The 18,923-nt window shown below is 32.0% G+C and overlaps 1 protein-coding gene across 1 annotated transcript; it reads left to right on the top strand.

Annotated features, from left to right (window-relative positions):
- The first annotated feature begins 159 nt into the window (after nt 1-159).
- Nucleotides 160-17,780, top strand: LOC115885757 (importin subunit alpha-1-like). Its single transcript, XM_030904767.1, has 11 exons — nt 160-330; nt 467-559; nt 625-796; nt 858-1,005; nt 1,599-1,759; nt 1,821-1,936; nt 5,505-5,707; nt 10,116-10,318; nt 10,372-10,532; nt 11,802-12,041; nt 17,353-17,780. The coding sequence occupies exons 2-11, from the start codon at nt 506-508 to the stop codon at nt 17,449-17,451; spliced, it is 1,557 nt and encodes a 518-aa protein (XP_030760627.1). The 5' UTR covers nt 160-330; nt 467-505; the 3' UTR covers nt 17,452-17,780.
- Nucleotides 17,781-18,923: the final 1,143 nt, after the last annotated feature.

Below are 18,923 nucleotides of genomic sequence, written 5' to 3'. Positions count from 1 at the left end.
CATATTTTATTAACTTGTGCCGTTATTTTTGATGTTTGATTTAAATGTTTAACTCTTTGTTTAACTTAGTACAAACGAACTATTCTGTATTTCCTTTAAAGCTAATGTTGGCAATAGTTAAATAGTTGGTTCCAGTTTGGTTCTTTTTGTTGCAAACATTTTTTACTTGACAGATTTGACGGAGTGATTCTTTGGACAGATTCTTTTTACCGGTTCGCGCGGGGAACAGCCATTTTTAGTATTTTTCATTAACATGTTTTTAGTTTAAATTTTATTCATTTATCTGTGTTTTTATTGTATTTTTACTATAAATTGTTTTAATTCGTTAAGGTAAATATTAACTTTTTATTATTGAGTAAGACAATTTCAAAACCGAAATCTCCGGTTTTTTGTTTTTTTTTCTTATTTTTTTTTATTTCTTTGTTCATCTTTAACTTAAGTAAAAACGTTTTATATCGCTTTATAGTTTAGGACCTGATTAAGAAGTACAGAGAAGATATTGAACATGGCAGATGAAAATAGAATCCGTTCGTTCAAAAATAAGGGAAAAGATACTGAGGTACATAATAGATTTATTTTATTTAGCGATAATTAGCAGTTTATTATTTTATGCGTTTTATTTAGGAGATGAGACGTCGACGAATAGGTCAAGCTGTTGAGCTTCGTAAAGCAAAAAAAGATGACCAGTTACTTAAGAGAAGAAACATATCGGTTGCAAGCGACGAACCTGCGTCCCCCTTACAAGAAAATAATCAAACCAGTCCTGCAACAATGAAGCCAGAAGAAATTATGTTTGGTATAATAATAGTATTTGTTTTTCAAAAACTTTTATTGCTTATATCTATTATTTTAATTAGGTATGATGAATCCAGATGAAGCAATTCAATTTCAAGCTACACAGGCTTGTAGAAAAATTTTAAGCAGAGAGCGAACACCTCCAATTGATCAGATGATAAGATTAGGTGTTGTTCCCAGATGCGTTGAATTTTTAGGGAAAAGTCACAAGTAAGTTTAGGTCTTTATTTGTGCTCATATTGCAGTGTTGTTTTGGCTAAATAATCACTGAAATAAACACTTAAATAATTTCATGGAGCTTTTTTGTTAGGGGCTTCTTGTAGTAATTTTTAGATTGAACAACATTGTTTTAAATAAAATTAGGAAGTGAATTTGCATAATGACTTTTTTATTCTCTTTAACATCTGCATATTTTACATCTAGAAAAACACTAGAATGCGTTCACTAAGACAGTCATTATACAATAGTTAGAGATAATATGTAATAAACTACAACACTACCATTGTTAAGTGAAAAAGAAGGCAAATTATTTTCGTCCTGTGAAGACGTATAAAAGATTTCATCTGCAAGTGTAAAAATGTTCCACAGATATATTACAACATACCTAATGTGTGTTCAAAAAAATATATTTCTATGTTTTATTTCAAAATTTTTCATTTTTAATATATTATTGCCTTCTCATTATTTTACTCATTCTCTCAAGTTTAGTGTTCAACACTGTTCTGAAAAATCTCCATATCTTTGTATATATTGAAAGCTTACTAAAAATGTTAATTCTAAACTTATGTTTTATTTCTTTACAGCCCTCCTTTACAGTTTGAAGCTTGTTGGGCATTAACCAATATAGCATCAGGAACGTCTGAACAAACAGCCGCTGTAGTTCAAGAAGGCGCAATTCCTAAACTTCAAGCTCTTCTGCTTTCACCACGCTTAGATGTTTGCGAGCAAGCAGTTTGGGCTTTAGGTGTGAAATTTTGATTTGTAATTTATTTATTGAAATTTAAATCTTTGTAATTATTTTAAAGGTAACATTGCGGGCGATGGACCTATGACTAGAGATTTGGTATTGGCTGCTGGAGTACTACCTAATATTTTGAGACTTATTGAGCCAAACACTTCAGTTTCGCTGCTAAGAAATGCGGTGAGTTTTACATATCTTTTATATTTGAATATATTGGTCAGATATAACACCCACGACATCCCAAGAATTTTATACTTTTTTTTATATTACTCGAAATCATACATCAAAATAAGTATTTCAAAACAAAAAAAAAATGTCGATGATCCACAATTTAATGAAAAAATAAATAATTAAACTGCTGTGACAAGTTACTTTCTATACAAAAACTCCTCCAAATTTTGTCGACGTTGCAAGATTCATTCATTTTTTCTTGGGCGTTGGAGGAACATTAAAAAAACACATGCCGCTCGCCGGAGGATCAAATCCTTACAATGGCGCCATCGCAGTAGGAACAGATTATAAATTATTTTTTAAATGAGACATTGAAAGAAATCAGATTAGAATTAAAATATAAAAAAAAACCGATTAACCCCCCAAAAAGGTTGAAACCAACACAATCAAAACTCTTTTGTGCGACTTTGTGGTTATAAATAGTCAGATCTCGTCAACTGATAAATCAACTAAATAAATTACTATGTCAGTTTGATGTTTAATTCTTGATTAGCCATATTGATATAGATATTAAAGTTACAAAAACAAGCAACTTTTAAAATGCAAACAATTGCGACCGATGGGCGCGAACAACAGATCTGTAACTGATTGTAAACTAGTCCCGTTTGAATTGATTGAAGTTGCAAAACAACAGCTCAACTGATTTGCAACTTTTGTCTCAAACAGTCGCACCATGGGCGCTGGGCCTGAGTGTTTATTTGCTTTGGTTTTAACCGAGGTTTCAACTCTTTTTTGTAATTTTTTGTTAATTTTAATACGAATTTGCTAGTGTGTAATTTGTAAAAATTCTAAAAATACAAATAAAAGTAAATATTTTGATATCTTCAGAACGTCTAAGCCCACGGCCACACAGAAAACGTTTTTAGCGTGAAGCGTCTTTAGCGACTAAAACAAAATAACAGGGTTATATAGGAGTGGCCCCACCAAAAGCTTATAGCGTTCGGCGTGTCTCGCAAAAAACGCAAATGAAAACAAATCAGTTTGTTTTCTGTAGCGTCTTTAGCGATTTCTAAGATGAGACCCCGTCATAGGCGAACGTTATATTTAATAATACAATAAAAATAAAAAGTTTAAATAATGTTTTACATGTAATTTTTTTTTTTTTTTTGGGTAAAAAAGTACGCTTAAAAATTATTTTTTTACGTGTAACAAATAGTTCTCTACGCGTAAAAAATAGTTTTCTACCAGTAGCAAATAGTTTTATACGCGTAAAAAATAGTTTTCTACCAGTAACAAATAGTTTTATACGCGTAAAAATATTTTTTTACGTGTAACAAATGGTTTTTTACACGTAATAATTTGATTCATTTTTACAAAATTTGTATTAAAATATCAATATTTTTTTATAAACACGTGGACTGCTCACAAATATACGTCGCGTCACTACGTATTTCTAAGCCGTTAACACGTTTCGTTACAACTAGCTCGTGTGTCAGGGCCTTGAATTTTTACTCCCAACGCGCGTAAAGAAGTTTCACTCCAAAAAGTTCCATAAATCATGTCCTAAAATTGCGTTAGCAACTAGTAATATTTACTATTCTATTATATAATTATAATTATTTATTATATTATATTATAATTGTAACAAGTAACCACAACACTACAACATAAAAAAATTATACACATATAAACTAAAATTCGTAAAATAAATGGCAAATAATTATTATTTTCACACACACCACTGGCACTAGCAGTAGATTGTGTTTGTCGCTGAATATATGCCCCGGCCCATCCACAGTTCAATCCCAGTATATATTATCTTCGTCTTTTCAACGCTAACCGCGCCGATCTCGCCTATCTCTTTCTCACAGGATTGATTGTTGAACGAGCCGGGAATCCACGAGCTTGCGACGATACTAATTGACATCTTGATAGAAACTGCAGAACTGCCGCGTCTTTTGCGTGTTTTAATGGACACAAATCGAAAAAAAAACGCTTAAAACGGTAAAATCACAAAAAGCGCTTGAGACGCAAAAAACACAAAACGCTAAAAGCGCTTTCTGTGTGGCCGTGGGCTAACTTGTATTATAATTTATTATTCGATTGCTAAAACTTTTTAGATGAGTTCAACTAGAGATGAGCAATAAATCGCAAACTGCGATTCAATCGCAACCGCGATTCAATCGCAACCAACGATTGGCTCTCATAGGAAACTGCGACTGCGATTTTTCTATTTGCGAGTTTCAATTTAGACAACCAATATTACTATAGTTGCGATTTACGATTTTGCTGCGATTTGCGACTTTGTTGCGATTGTGATTTTGTAAACTAGAACCGTGATAATCTTCTATCCGCGAGTTTGAATTTTTAGAGCGCGAGTTGAGATTTGCGATTTTGTTGCGAACGTAATTTTGTGGTCCATTGAAGCATTTTGTAGTAAACTGCGATTACATTTTTCTCTGAATTTATTTATTTATGGAGAAGATATTATTTTCTAGGACCAAGATCATAATATACCGGGTGTTTCTCAAGAGTGGTTCGCCTCTATAACTTTTTTAATTTTTCTAATAAAAAAAACGAGATTTGGTAAGATTGACGTATTCAATTCGCTTCGATCACTTCCTGTTTCACCGGAAATAACTACAACTTTTGATTTTTAAATGGCACCCTCCGTAATTTTTTACTTTATTCGATAGAAAATAACACTCTGAATAGAATGCCTAGTACAATATTTAAATATTAAAATCGCAATCGCAGGTTACAGTCGCAGCGATTTAAAAATCGCAATCGCAGTTTCAATTGCGATTTGCGATTGGAGAATCGCAGTTTTGCTCATCTCTAAGTTCAACTACGGTATTTTGCTAGCGTAGACATAACTGGGGCTATTTCTCGATTATAACGAATTTTTTTAAACGTACATAATTATAATTTTAGATGTTCATAAAAAATTTAAGCACTAGTTGATTAAAACAAGTATACCATTAATATTGCAAATTATAATTTATCCTCTTATATATTATATGTCTATTTAATTTTTTGATTATGTAATGGGCACTTTGTTTACTCACTTGTTTCGTCAAGCTGCTTGAATCCATTTTTGCTTTTAATCAAATTGTTGTGAAGTGTTGTGATCAAAAAGTTGTGGAGCTATAAAATGTTGTTTCGGGAGAGTTGCATATCCGGAAAAGTTGATTATTGAATGTTATTGCACCCAACAACCATGTAATTACGCCCTCCTTTACTTGTTAACATTTTCTCGACAATTTTGTTAACATTATTTGAAATTATCACAACACAAAGCGACGCCCAGTTCGGGTTCTTTTTCACTTAATTTTTACTACCCGAAATAGCATTACATCACACAAACCTCGTACCTGAGTATTTTAAGTTTCAAAAACTGCACTATTAAAAACTAAAATACTTAAATATTATGACAAAGCCACGATTTTAATATTATTTCGATGCGATCAACATCGAGACTGCTCGAAATACAAAACGAAAACTTCTGATTTCTGCCGTATCAAGCGCTGCGGTCGGAATTTTTAAAATCAATGCTATTTAATTATGTTTGTTTTAGGTCTGGGCTATATCTAATCTTTGCAGAAATAAAAATCCATTTCCAGATTTTGAAGCCGTAAGACCTGCTCTGCCAACATTGGCCAAATTGCTGTCTTACCAAGACAGAGATGTTCTGGCAGATACATGTTGGGCATTATCTTATTTAACTGATGGCAATAATGATAAGATTCAGGCAGTTCTAGACACTGGCCTAATAAATAGGTTAATATGAATCATTATATCCTTTTAAGAGCCCCACAGACATCGTTCTTTTTTGACCGCCGCGGTTAACAACTACGATTAAAACTTATAGACTGTGCCACCACACGGATATCATCACTGTCGGTGAAAATTTCTGCCTTTGCTTGAAATCTTAATCGTCGGTTCGTCCATGTTCGTGAAAACCGATGTGTGCGCCGTTACTTTTTAATCGGTCTTTCACATTGGTGCACTTGTACATGTTGCATTTATTATTTGTTGTCTCATTTATATGGGTTATTCTATTAAGTTTGTAACTTTTTCAAAAAAAAAATTTAACCAACATGGACTTACGGGATTTAAATAAAAGAGTTTTTAATACACTTTATAAACGTTGTCCATAGGTCCTTGCCTGGTTATGGAAAATTAAGACTGACAATAGGGTCCTTGCACGTGTCGGGTATAATTTAAATATTTATGATTTCTAATACATTTTTACCTAAAACATATTATGTAAAATCAGTTTGTACAAATTCCATCTGGAAAGTACTTAAATTAATGATTGAAATTCGCTTGGCGCGAAAACGAGGCGTGACGTCAAAAATGTTAAAATTTTCGGCTCACAGCGAACGCATTCCATTTAAATTTTAATAAGCTCTTCCTAATGACATTTGACATCTAAATAATTTCTAAATTATGTAGATGTTTTTCAAATTTATTTCAATATCACTGGGTGTTTCAGTTTGTTAGAATTATGACAGAACCGGAGGTAATACCGAACCGGATTATAATAAAGCACAGACAATCTACGGAAAGTAGATTCGACGATGACCGCCTATTATTTTTCACAGAATGTTTTGTTTACTTCTGCCAAAATTGGAGGAGCAAAAGTAAATAGGTACGTACACGATTTATGTTTACCACTTGTCAACCAGCCGATGTGTGAATAAAAATAGCGTTTTGATTGATTTTATAAAGTTATACTTCGTCACTGAACAAGCATTTTTAATCATAAAATTGGAATGGTGTTCGGCGCCGGCGGTTTCTACTGTTTCATCCATTTCATGTTCATTGTTTTTTTAAATTAACAAAATAGATGCGTGTAAAATTCTTTTAAACTCTAACAGATTATTACATATGAAAACGTCCAATCAAAAAGGTTTACATAAAATCCCTCTTATTTTCTATTAAATAATCATTTCCTGAATGTTTTTGCCCTTATTCATTTATGCCATGAATATTTTTAACGTTAACAGTAAGTATATGTACATATTTAAAGAAAACTATAGGTTAAGTAAATAATTATAGTAAACGCCACGAATGTTTGAGAGTGATTCATCGGTCGCTACCATGTGAACTAATCTGTTCAAGGTCACATAAAACTTAATTCCAGTGCTGTGGTGTTTGAAGTCATATAATAATCAATATATAATCTGTTGTAATTTGTTGTTTTAACTGTCAAAGTCTTGTCAAAACATATATTTGGTTATAAATATAAAATGGAATGCCCCATTGGTCGCACTGCAAGCACACCAATGGACTGACGCACAAAAACGAATCAATCAAAGAAATGCGATATAGTATCGTCTTTGTCAATCACGCTAACATTTTAGAATAAGTAGGAGAAGCGCAGGCAGATGATTAGACCGGGCCTTTAAAAACCAACGTCTGCGGTAAAAATTTACGTTTTTAATGTAAAAATGATAGCCCGCGTGTCGATTCTAACTTCATCAAGCAATGAATCACTCCCAAACATTCGTGGCGTTTACTCTAGCATTTAATTATCTCAATTCATACCTTTAAATACAATACTACTTGTTAATATTTTATCTAGAAATTTCACATTCGCTATTCTCTGATTCTATTATATCTATACCATCGTTAAAACTTTTTTTACCTATTTTAACTGTTTGCCTTCTTTGTGGATTATTTTTATCGTATTTCATCGACTTTTATTTAGATCTCGACGATTTACAAATTGCAGATTGACGTTCGTTTGACGGACGAGCATGTATGCCACAGAATATACTTGATGTATGCGTCAAATAGAGAAGAGCAGTGTTGTCAGATATTTTCGAGCGAATTTCTTCAACGGAGCTTTAAAAACCTTTCCTATTCCTTCAACTTCACAAAAAAATCCAAATCTTGTAAAAAATCACCAAATTTCGTATATTTTACATATTTTATAATAAGGAGAAAATTTTTAAAAACTTACTTCTGGTAATTTTGGTACACTGATGTATTTATATATTTTTTTATTAAAACATAACATGAGCAAAAATGTTGTGATAGATACTCGACAGCAGTATTATAAAGTATGTCTCAAAAAAATTATTTCTTACAATGGCTGCTTCAATCTAAAATAATTAATCAAGACGCCATGATCAGCTGACTTATTAGATATTTATGTTTTCCGTTTACCTATTTATTTCTTTTCAACGAGAACTTTGGTTTAGTTATGGTATGTGTGTAATAAGACGTAAAATGTATCTATTATTTTTTTGTTAAATGTTAAAATCTTTCGAACTGTGGACTTTTTGAATTGCTTTTAACTTCATCCTTAATTAAACACCGTTAAAGTGAAAAAATAGATGTAGGATATAACAATAAATACTCTACTACATATTTTAACAATTTTTTATTGTGCAAAGCTGCCAGAAACCTTCATATTGTCTTCTTTTTGGGTAAAAATTCTTCAAAAATGGCCCTTTAATCGACGAGATTTGTCTGTATTGTTCATATTGAAGGAAATCCTGCAATTCTGGCAACACAACTTCTGTCATAATTCTAAACAAAGTGCAACGCTTTATTTAAATAGAATGCGTCCGCTGTAAGCCGATAATTTGATCTTTGACATCACGCCTCGTTTTCGCGCCAAGCGAATTTCAATGAATTTCAATCATTAATTTAAGTACTTTCCAGATGGAATTTGTACTCTGATTTTACATATGTGTTACACTGTAAACTGATTTTACATATATATGTTTTAGGTAAAAATGTATAAATATTTAAATTATACCTGACACGTGCAAGGACCCTATTACAAAAATCGCCATAAAAAAATAATGCGCGTGAAATTCTATTTGAAAAAATGAATAGGTGGATGTGGAAGCTTCTCTACAAAGTTAGGTTAGGTTGCTGGGGTTTGGGATCATGTTTGATCCCTCACTCGGAGGCCTTGGGCCCATTGCGATACCCCTGTGTTGTACCAAACCTTCCTTTCATACTTTGTTTGCGTTCAAGCACTTCCAGCTCTTCCAGCAAAGTTCCCGATGTCGCTGATGTTGGCTTCTGCTGCTTCCTCTAGTCTCTCCAAAAAACCTTGCCCTAAAGTTTTAAAGCGTTAGCTTCTTTACAAAGTGTAAAAAACAAAACAGATTCTTTTCCTAGCAATTTCCGGCAGGAATTAAAGAAGATGAGAGATTCTGGTAGCTTTTAAATAACCAAGCTTTAGCCCACCTTTTTCTGTTTTTCTTCATTTTTACTTTTGGTGTTGCTATCGCTGCCGCCACTGCAAGTAAATCGATGCGTTTCATGTTGTTACCGTTTTACACTGTACGTAGTGTCTGTGCAAACACAGTTTTAATTGTCCAGTCCAGCAGTGTTAATTAGTGATGGGAAAAACCGATTAATTTCAAAAATCGAGTACTCGAGTTTCAAGCGATTGCAATATCCGACTGATCGCTCGAGCGAAATATCACTCGTATTTAAAAATATGGTTTTTTGTCCGTCGCTTGTTGTAAGTTGTAAGTACTCGTTAACGCCAAGCAGTAAGTTGCGTGCGCAGGGCACATATTCTTCACGCTTGATTTAGTTTATTTCAAACGAGGGGTGTCTCACTATTGGAATTACATGTACATTTTCTTGGCAGTCGCTGGCCGTCATTGGCAGTCTTATGGCAGTCGCCTATAATAATTACATGGCAGTCATAGGCAGTCTTCTTCGTAGTCATTGGTAGTCGCTTGACAGTAAAAGATTATTTTGGTAGTACGTGTACATTTTTTACCCGAGTGAGACACCCCTCGATTTCAAAGCATTGTCGATGTAGGTCGTAAAATTTTGTCCCTCAGATATGCTACGGATAAATATATATACGGCTGTCGTATAAATTTGCTACCTGCAATGTATGTAGAAAATTCGCTCGGCTTTTTATCGAATATGTCACATCGGATTTCAATTTATTTCATTCTAGGATCGCTTGCGTTCGTCGCTTGTAACTCGTCACTTGCATCGCTCGTTCATAATCGGTTTGGTTTGGCTGCTGATTTCAATAATCGAGTACTCGAGCGAATCTTTACTTGAGTTATCCCATCACTAGTGTTAATCGACGATTAACACTGCTAAAGAACAACAAGGTCTGTGGGCGCCTTTACAATATAAACGAAATGAAAAGTCGCGAGTGTTCTGTTACAAATATTGTTAACTTTTTTAGATTGGTGGAGCTTTTAGATAGTCCTGAGAGTTTAGTATTAACGCCCGCTTTAAGAGCTGTCGGTAATATTGTTACAGGCAATGATGTCCAAACCGATGCTGTTATAAATGCTGGGGCTTTAAATGTAATGACCAAGCTTCTCCAGCATTATAGATTGAACATAATAAAGGAAGCAGCCTGGACTATATCCAATGTCACAGCTGGTATTCAGTTTTTAACCTCTAATCTAAAATAGTTTTATTCAAATGTGTTGTAGGAAACAGTGAACAAATACAAAAAGTCTTAGACGCTGGTATTATGCCGGTTCTGTTGCATGTTCTTGCAACAGGCGATTTCAAGAGCCAAAAAGAAGCAGCTTGGGCTGTGACAAATTACACAAGCGGTGGCTCTATCCAGCAATTAGCAAAACTTGTGGAGGTAATTATATACTTGTAGAAGAGATATTTCGGGAAATATGTTCGCTTCTACAGGATGTCTCAAAAAAGCGCCAGTGAATGAGGAACGGAACACTCTGTATATTACTGCATTTTTGTGTTCCTTTCTCATCACATTACATAATCCTAAGTTAATATTACATTTGTTTTAATTGGTCCAAAGAAGTAAATAAATTAATGAAAAAATGTTTGTTTTTAAATCATTTAAAAAATTATTTAAAAACAAGAAATACTGGGAAAACAAAAGAATGTCTTGTATTAAGTAGAGTTTAATCTTCACTTATTTTTTACTATCTGTATCTTACTATCTACTTTGTACAGGATGCCCCATTTTCGTCTGTTTTGCAGGGTTTCTCGTTTATGAGTAGAGCTACAAAGGTGCAGTTTCAAAGATATTTAGTTATCTAAAGATGCTACACACATATTTGTTCTAGCTCTCTTAGTTCCTGAAATACAGGGCGAAATTGAAAATGTTGCATCTCCCGTCATATCTCAGTTATCCTATAATTTATCGGAAAGGTGAAGCTAACTCCCATAGAATTTTTCACATAGAATTCAGTGGCGTAACTATATATTTGCTGTTAGCTGACATTCTTGAAATATGATCCAAACTTATGTTTCAATGCGGCGTCTTATGGAGTTTGCTGGTGGTCATATTATGATGTACAACCAAAGTTATTTTAATTTCCCCTAAAAATACATACTCTATACTTATTTTCATAAATAAGGTAAAAAATGCATTGTTTAACTTTTTAAAATAAGCGACCAGTTTAAAATAGGTAATCAAAACTTCGATTTTTTTGATTACCTATTTTAATTTTTTAAGTTTATTTAAAAAGGTTAAAAATGTATGCAAAACTAAGTATGTATAGAATGAATATATTATATTTTAACGCTCATGACAAGGAAAATAAAGTACTAAAATAATATACAGGGTGTCCCATTTAAAAAAATAACATAAGTTGAGTCATATTTCGGAAATGACAGCTTCCAGCGAAAAACTAGTTACGCCACTGGTTTCTAAGTCAAATTACTCTATGGGGCTCAGTTTTCACCTTTTCGATAAGTTATAAGATAACCAAGATACAAAGGGGGTCAAAAAATGTACAATTTTCAACGATGTGAAAACCGCATCTTTGTTTCTCTACTCATAAACGCGAAACCCCGTAAAACACACAAAAATGGTACACCCTGTACACAGCATATAATATATATTTTTGGATGAATCTAAAATAATTATATGTTTTTTTAGTATGGCGCCATTAAACCTATGTGTAATCTATTAAATTCAAAAGATGCTAAAGTAGTATGTGTAATATTAGATGGGTTAAATAACATTCTATCGGCCGCCCAAAAAATGGGTGAAGCCGAAAAAGTAGGAATTTTAATTGAGGAATGCGGAGGATTGGATCTTATTGAATCGTTGCAGAGCCATGACAACGAAAAAGTTTATGAGAAAGCTTTGAACATCATTGAAAACTTCTTTAATGAGGTAAGTTTAAATTCAAAATAGTAAATTACATATTCAAAGATTATTACATGAACTTGCCTATTAAATATTTTAAAAGTTTACTTCGAAATATTGATAACTAGTACTGTGAAATTTTCGAGAATTTTCCCCTAGAATGAATGAGCAAGTAATGTCGGCGATTTATAACCAGCGCAAAGAAAATAGGTTGGAAATTCAATCAGTTGATTTTTTAAATGTTATTCTGAATTTTCTTGTTCTTTTTTATTATTTTCCAGAAAAATTGGAATTTTAGGAATATTTATATCAAAAAGAAGAAAAAATCGGGACGAAATAGGTATTCAGAACACGTTATTCTTCTTTTTGAGTATATTTACATCCAAACGATGGCTTTATTGCAATGCAAGCTGGCCAAAAAAAAATAAAACAAATAGAACATATACTCTCTTATTGGTATTTATCTAGATAAACTATATCAATAAAGAAAAAAAAAAAAAAACATATTCAAATATTGTTACGTTTTTCGTCGGTTCCGTGTGGATAGAAAGTCACAATTTATTTAAACACTATTTATTTAACACTAATTAACAAAAACAATAACGATAAAAGACTTAAAGAACTATTTACAAACGATTTATAACTAAGAATTTATTTTGAATTTTAGCGCGTCAACTATACTTGTCTATTTATAACTGCCCTCTCTAGGCCACAGCCGCCGGCTTTTATACCTACAGTTAAAGTTTACTAGAATAGTCCATAGATCGTTAGGTGCATAGAGAAGGTTTCGAATGTTCTCGTATGTACTACTCCATTCCAGTGGGACTCGATCCTTCTCGAATCTTCGAATGAATCATTACGGTGTTTATGCGATGTTAAGGTCATCCGAGGGCGGGCCATATTGTTAGGTTAGGTCGAGTCCACACCGGTCCGCAACAATATTATACAATTTAAAATAGATTTAAATGTTTCTCAACAGTCAAATAAGTCAGATTTGCTGACAAAAATACGTCATAATAGAGTAACTATTATAGTCATTATGAGTATCTATCAACACTGCATACTGCAATTTTCAAATTAAAATTACTAAAAAAACTTTTAGTAATCAGGTTGCCTGATAAACCGTATACCGTGCAGGCAACTCTTACTTTTGGGTCGAATACAGGGTGGCGCACCTCATTCGCCTCGGTTGATTATACGAAAAATAATCAAAACGGAAAGATGTAGAAACAAAATATTTTATGAGTATATGTGGGGAGGCAATGTGGGCACAATTTAAAATTATTTTGAAATATACAGGGTGTTTCAGAACTAAGATCCATACCAAAGTAATATTTTTTCTTATGGAACACCGGGTATTTTATTTCATTTTTGGATTCGTGGGCCCAAAAAAGATATTTATTATAAAGGTTAAATATGTTTAAAATCTTTTTTTTTTTCTCTCTTTTTGAGATATTTAAATTTGCATGCTACTATAGAATAGATTATTTACACCCTGTACATTCTTTTCAGAATTAATTCTTATGTTGGGTTTAAAGGTAAAGAAATAAACTTTACTGGAAAGTGTTATTACTTCCCTAGATTTATAAAGGGGTATCAAAAATTGCTGATTTAATCTAAGGATTTATTTTACATAAAAACTTCGTTATTTCAAATATAACACACTGTATTTTTTATAATAAATCGAAGCAAATTCAAATGCTCTTTCAAACTATATTAGGGTTTCCTATACCTATCTAGCTCATATTTTGAATAAAGAGCAATTTTTAAATAAAATGGCAACCAAGAGAGCTAGTGTCATCATGGCAGGTTTTTTATTGACAGTTAGTAGCTATTTTCAAAATCGAAATTAGTTTATGGATTTATTTCAATTTATACCACTTTACTTTTACTTAATTTACCTACAGTAGTTTAATAAATAATATTTATGAAATATGTATTTATTATTCTATCAAGAAAAACGAAGAAGTAGTTCTTTGATTTATTTTACGATGACTTGTAGATATATGGATTTTCTATTCAATTCAATTCAGTTTATTCCAGTATTAAACTTGATATTACAATAATTCATTCATATAATAATAATTATGTATGATATGTTAAAACACATTTTATCGTTGCGCCTAGATCACATACGATCTGTATGTGCAAAATCTAATATCTAAATGTATAAAATTAACAGAATTGTAAATTAATTATTTTACTTATCTATCTAACTACAATACATTATTCTTTTATACATATATATTCAGTACTACATCCTACACCACCCCATAAAAATAAATACACAAAATCCAAAAATTGCTCAAAGAAATTGAAGATAATATTTATAGTTATGAAACACAATTGATCTACACATATTAGCAAATTTTTTATTGTTAGAAATATTTTTTAAGTTGACTGGTAGTGAGTTATAGAGTTTAGGTGCTATGGTTTTAAGAAACCTTCGATTACCATCACGTTTATAAATAGGAACAATTAAATTCTGATTAGTAATATGTTTCGTGTGGTATGAATGTTTAATTCTTGATTGTAAATATTTGTTTTTATGTATAAAGAGGCAATTATTGAAAAAGTATATCATTCTAAGATTGAGTAAGTTTTCATCATACAGCAAATTTGTGGAAAAATATTTTGGTTTTTGTAAGATCACTTTAAGTATATAATTCTGTACCACGTTCAGTGGTTCCAAAGCATTATTGTACAGACTGTGCTATAAAAGAGACAATTACGGCAAATTCATTTTCTTCACTTCCAACGACAGGTTTCTGTCTCTAACAGGTTGTTTATAAACCGCATTAGCAGCTCTGCAAAATAGGGCAAGTAGTTTTTCAAAGGAACGTTTATCAGGAAGATTCCTATTTTTGGATACCTTTGAGCATAAGGTCTTGAGGCCAAGAAGCAATTTTCCTAACAAAATAAAATCACTAGAAACATATCCATTCGTTTCGACAGCAGATATTGCTTTATTTTTCTTGATAAAACAACGAATACTTATTTATTAAACGTTATGTAGGTAAATCTAAGTAAACTGTTATAAATTATAAATAATAATGTCCATAAACTAATTTCGACTTTGAAAATAGTTACTAACTGTCACCATAAAATAATAAATACAAGAAGAAGTGTCAAGTCAATGTTAAATTATGGAAACAGCGTGGCTGCCTGGGTAACTAATTTTCAGATATGGCGGCTGGGACATTTGACATGATTTGACATGACATAGACACTTCATTGACATGACAATTTCAATTTTATGAATTTTATGAATGAGGGTTAATATACTTTTTACTTTTTCTAGTAGTAAATTATACAACAAAATTACTCAAAAATATTTATTTGGAATTTAGAACAATGTAAATATGCAAATCAACACAATTAAAGAGCTATAAACCCATAAACTACTGTATCAATATCAAAATATTTAAATAACATCAGAGATGCTGTGTTAAAGTGAATTAGTAAAGTAACAATGCACTGACTTACAGAAACTTGAAGATAAATAAATGTTTTCACAGCTTTACGGGCGTAAAACTAACTGGAAGCAGGAAAAAGACAACAGGAACCCACGCAAAACCTGGAATCAAAAAAAAATATGTAAAAAAAAACATAAATATAGGTACATAAGACTGTTATAAATTAAATCAAACAGGACTTGAATGAAAATAAAAAGAATAAAAAATATGATACCTATACATCTAATACCTCATTTGTATTTTAAAAATAATCTACATACATAGCATCATTGCTATGAAAATACATAATAGGTATCTATGTGATATGTAATTACGCATTTCTGTTCATCTTGTAGATAATTAATATAGGCTGTAGGCTAATAATAGTTCAATAATCATAATTTACCTTGTGTAACTTGCTTTCAATTGCTCAAAATCACCGATCAGTCTTTAAAGTAGAGATACGGAAAAATCCTTGGTAAAGAATATCCCAAGATCCTTGGATCTAAAGCTAAAAAAATATAAAAACAGTTAATTTATTATACCTATTTTTACATAAAATATGGCCCATACCTACTACACCAGAAACGTCGATTTCATCATTTTCTTCATGTAATTAATATCATATATACTTTATTAAAGTGTTAACAAGGAACTTTATATCAAAAAACATCTTTGTACTTATAAATTTCAGCCGAAATATCATAAACAAACTTCCATTCAAATCTAAAACGGCAAAAATTAAAATGGCGCCCGACCTTGCCAGAGGCCTCGGGAGTTGACACATGGCTGACACACAGACAAAAGAAGAGGACGTCGACGTGCATAAAAATGTTCCGTAATTGAAATTGACAGAAATCATATAGAAATATTCAGATTTTTGTCTAGGACAGTCTAGAAGGCCATGCTTTCTGCCTGGGTAAGACCGCGCCAGAACTGTTTCCAATTTTCCGGTTTACTGTCACCCCCCTGACTGTCACTAGAAAATTACCATGGCGACACCAGCCATCTTGATTGCAATTATATTTAAAAATCGCTTTTTATTCAAAATCTGTGCTAGATAGGTATAGGAAACCCTAATATAGTTTGAAAGAGCATTTGAATCTGCTTCGGATTATTTAAAAAAATACAGAGTGTTGCATTTGAAATAACGAAGTTTTTATATAAAATAAATCCTTAAAGTACATCAGCAATTTTTGATACTCCTGTATAAATTTAAGGAAGTAATAACATTTGCCAGTAAAGTTTATTTCTTTATCTTTAAACTCAGCACAAGAATTAATTCTGAAAAGTAATGTACAGGGTGTTAATAATCTATTCTATAGTAGCATGCAAATTTAAATATCTTTAAATATCTCAAAAACCAAAGATTTTAAACATATTTAACCCTTATAATATCTGCCTTTTTTGGGCCCAAGAATCCAAAAATGAAATAAAATACCGGGTGTTCCATAAGAAAAAATATAACTTTGGTATGGATCTTAGTTCTGAAACACTAAGAAGCACTTAAAAATTTACAAGCTATAGGGAAAATTACAACGTCTCGTTAATAAATAAACAAATAAAGTATCACCTGACGAAATTAAATCGTAAAGCTGAATGCACGATATACACCCTTCTCTAGAATTTTAAGTACTGATTGGGTCGGCCGGTCGGCCGCGACGAATCTGCTGTATCCTCTTCCACGTCTCTTAGCAGTATGCACAGATTCTCGATTTATTTCATATGTTTGGCAACGTTTTTACTGTTCCGTCTTTGTTCAGTACATTATAAACGCATTGTACTCTTCTTACATACAGAAATCTCTACCCAAAACTAACCTTTGCCAGCCCTTAGTATGTATAAGCTGTGAGTTAAATTAATATATTTCTATTACTTAATAGGGTCAAATTGATGATTTACCAACTCCCGCTACACAAGATGGCCAAATCACATTTTCAAACTCCATCTCTCAAATGCCAACTGGTGGATTTACTTTTTAAGGTTCTGTTTATATTCAATCATTCCACTTCAATAATTATTAGGGTGGTCGTTAAAAAGTTTTTTTATTCGACGCCCCAAGGAATTCTTTCCTTTGACCAACAACCACGGAGAATTTTTTTTTTTTGGTTTTAAACAAAAGGAACACGTGCCGACGGCCAATTAAGTTGCTATTGAAGTGGCAATTCATAGCAAATTTAAATAAAACCAAAAATTTTCCTGTACTTTTTCGTCAAAGGATTTTTTGGGGCGACGAAAAAATTTTAATTTTTAACGACCACCCTAATAAATATGAGTTGTTATTTTATATTTAGTAAAAAAGTAAAATCTCTTAGAAATAGTTTTTGTTTGTAGTATGTAGTATAATAATAATCAATGTTGCTTTCTATTTTTTCAATTTTATATTCTTTATTTTTATTGAGGAAAAAAAAGTACTGAATTATTTATCTGAATATAAAGACTTGAAATTGTCAAATCATTGTTAGCTTTATATCAATATCGTTAGCTTTTTTCCTGTATTTTTATTTGTAATGTTTGTATCTCCAATTTTTCAATAAAAAAAATAGGAAAAATGTGTACATGTGTATTATTTTAATTCTAAGAGTTATACACTGCACTAATTTGATACCTAGATATTAATGCAAAGAGAGCACATCCCCCCCCCCCTTAACAATACATCTGAAACACTGCCTCCACGCGCAGATTTTACATAATATAATTTATCTTGAAATGCAAATCAAGATCAAAAAGTTTTATGATAAAGGGTCCTTTGTTGGTCACAGATAAGCAATAATTTATTATTCTTATGTCCTAAAGGAGATAGGGAAACCAGCCCACCCAACCGCTAAGATAAAACGAAAAAAACAAGTAGTTAGTCTGCCCAAGCTCTATTTTTCAGTCATTTTTTAGATTCTATCGAAATCTTCCCTGGCTAGTTAGACAGACTATTGGACCACGGAAGTGCGACGTCAGGCGGACATTTTTTTCGATTTAGAGCTTTGTTCGGGTTCTTACTATTACCGATTCTGAACCGTCCTAGAACTCTACAGCGCATACGCAAATGAAATAATTTCTACATATTTTCTTCTGCACATGCGTAACAAAGTTCTAGGACGGTTCAGAATCGGTCATAAGAAAAACCCGAAGTAAGCTTAGAGTTTTAAACAACAAACTTCTATCACTTTTAATTATTTAAATTAAATTATACAGCATCAGTGTTCTTATACTGTGAGTTAATAAATAAATTTAAGCACATATACTAAATCAACTAATGTACAAATCTAATGCCCCGTTTCTTCGTAATGTCGATGTACCAATGAGATTTGTAGAAAATTCAAACAACTCTCAATTTTAAATATAAACAATTCTCATTGGGCGGATTCAGTAAACACACCGGTAAAGACCTACCGATAACTTTTTATTGAACGATCGAGACAACAAAAAAATGTGACAGATGACAATTATGACAAACTGC

Source organism: Sitophilus oryzae, unplaced genomic scaffold (genome assembly GCF_002938485.1).
Source record: "Sitophilus oryzae breed Bouriz unplaced genomic scaffold, Soryzae_2.0 scaffold_41_pilon_pilon, whole genome shotgun sequence".
NCBI classification, from domain to species: Eukaryota; Metazoa; Arthropoda; class Insecta; order Coleoptera; family Curculionidae; genus Sitophilus; species Sitophilus oryzae.
This window is presented reverse-complemented; position numbering and strand designations above follow the sequence as displayed.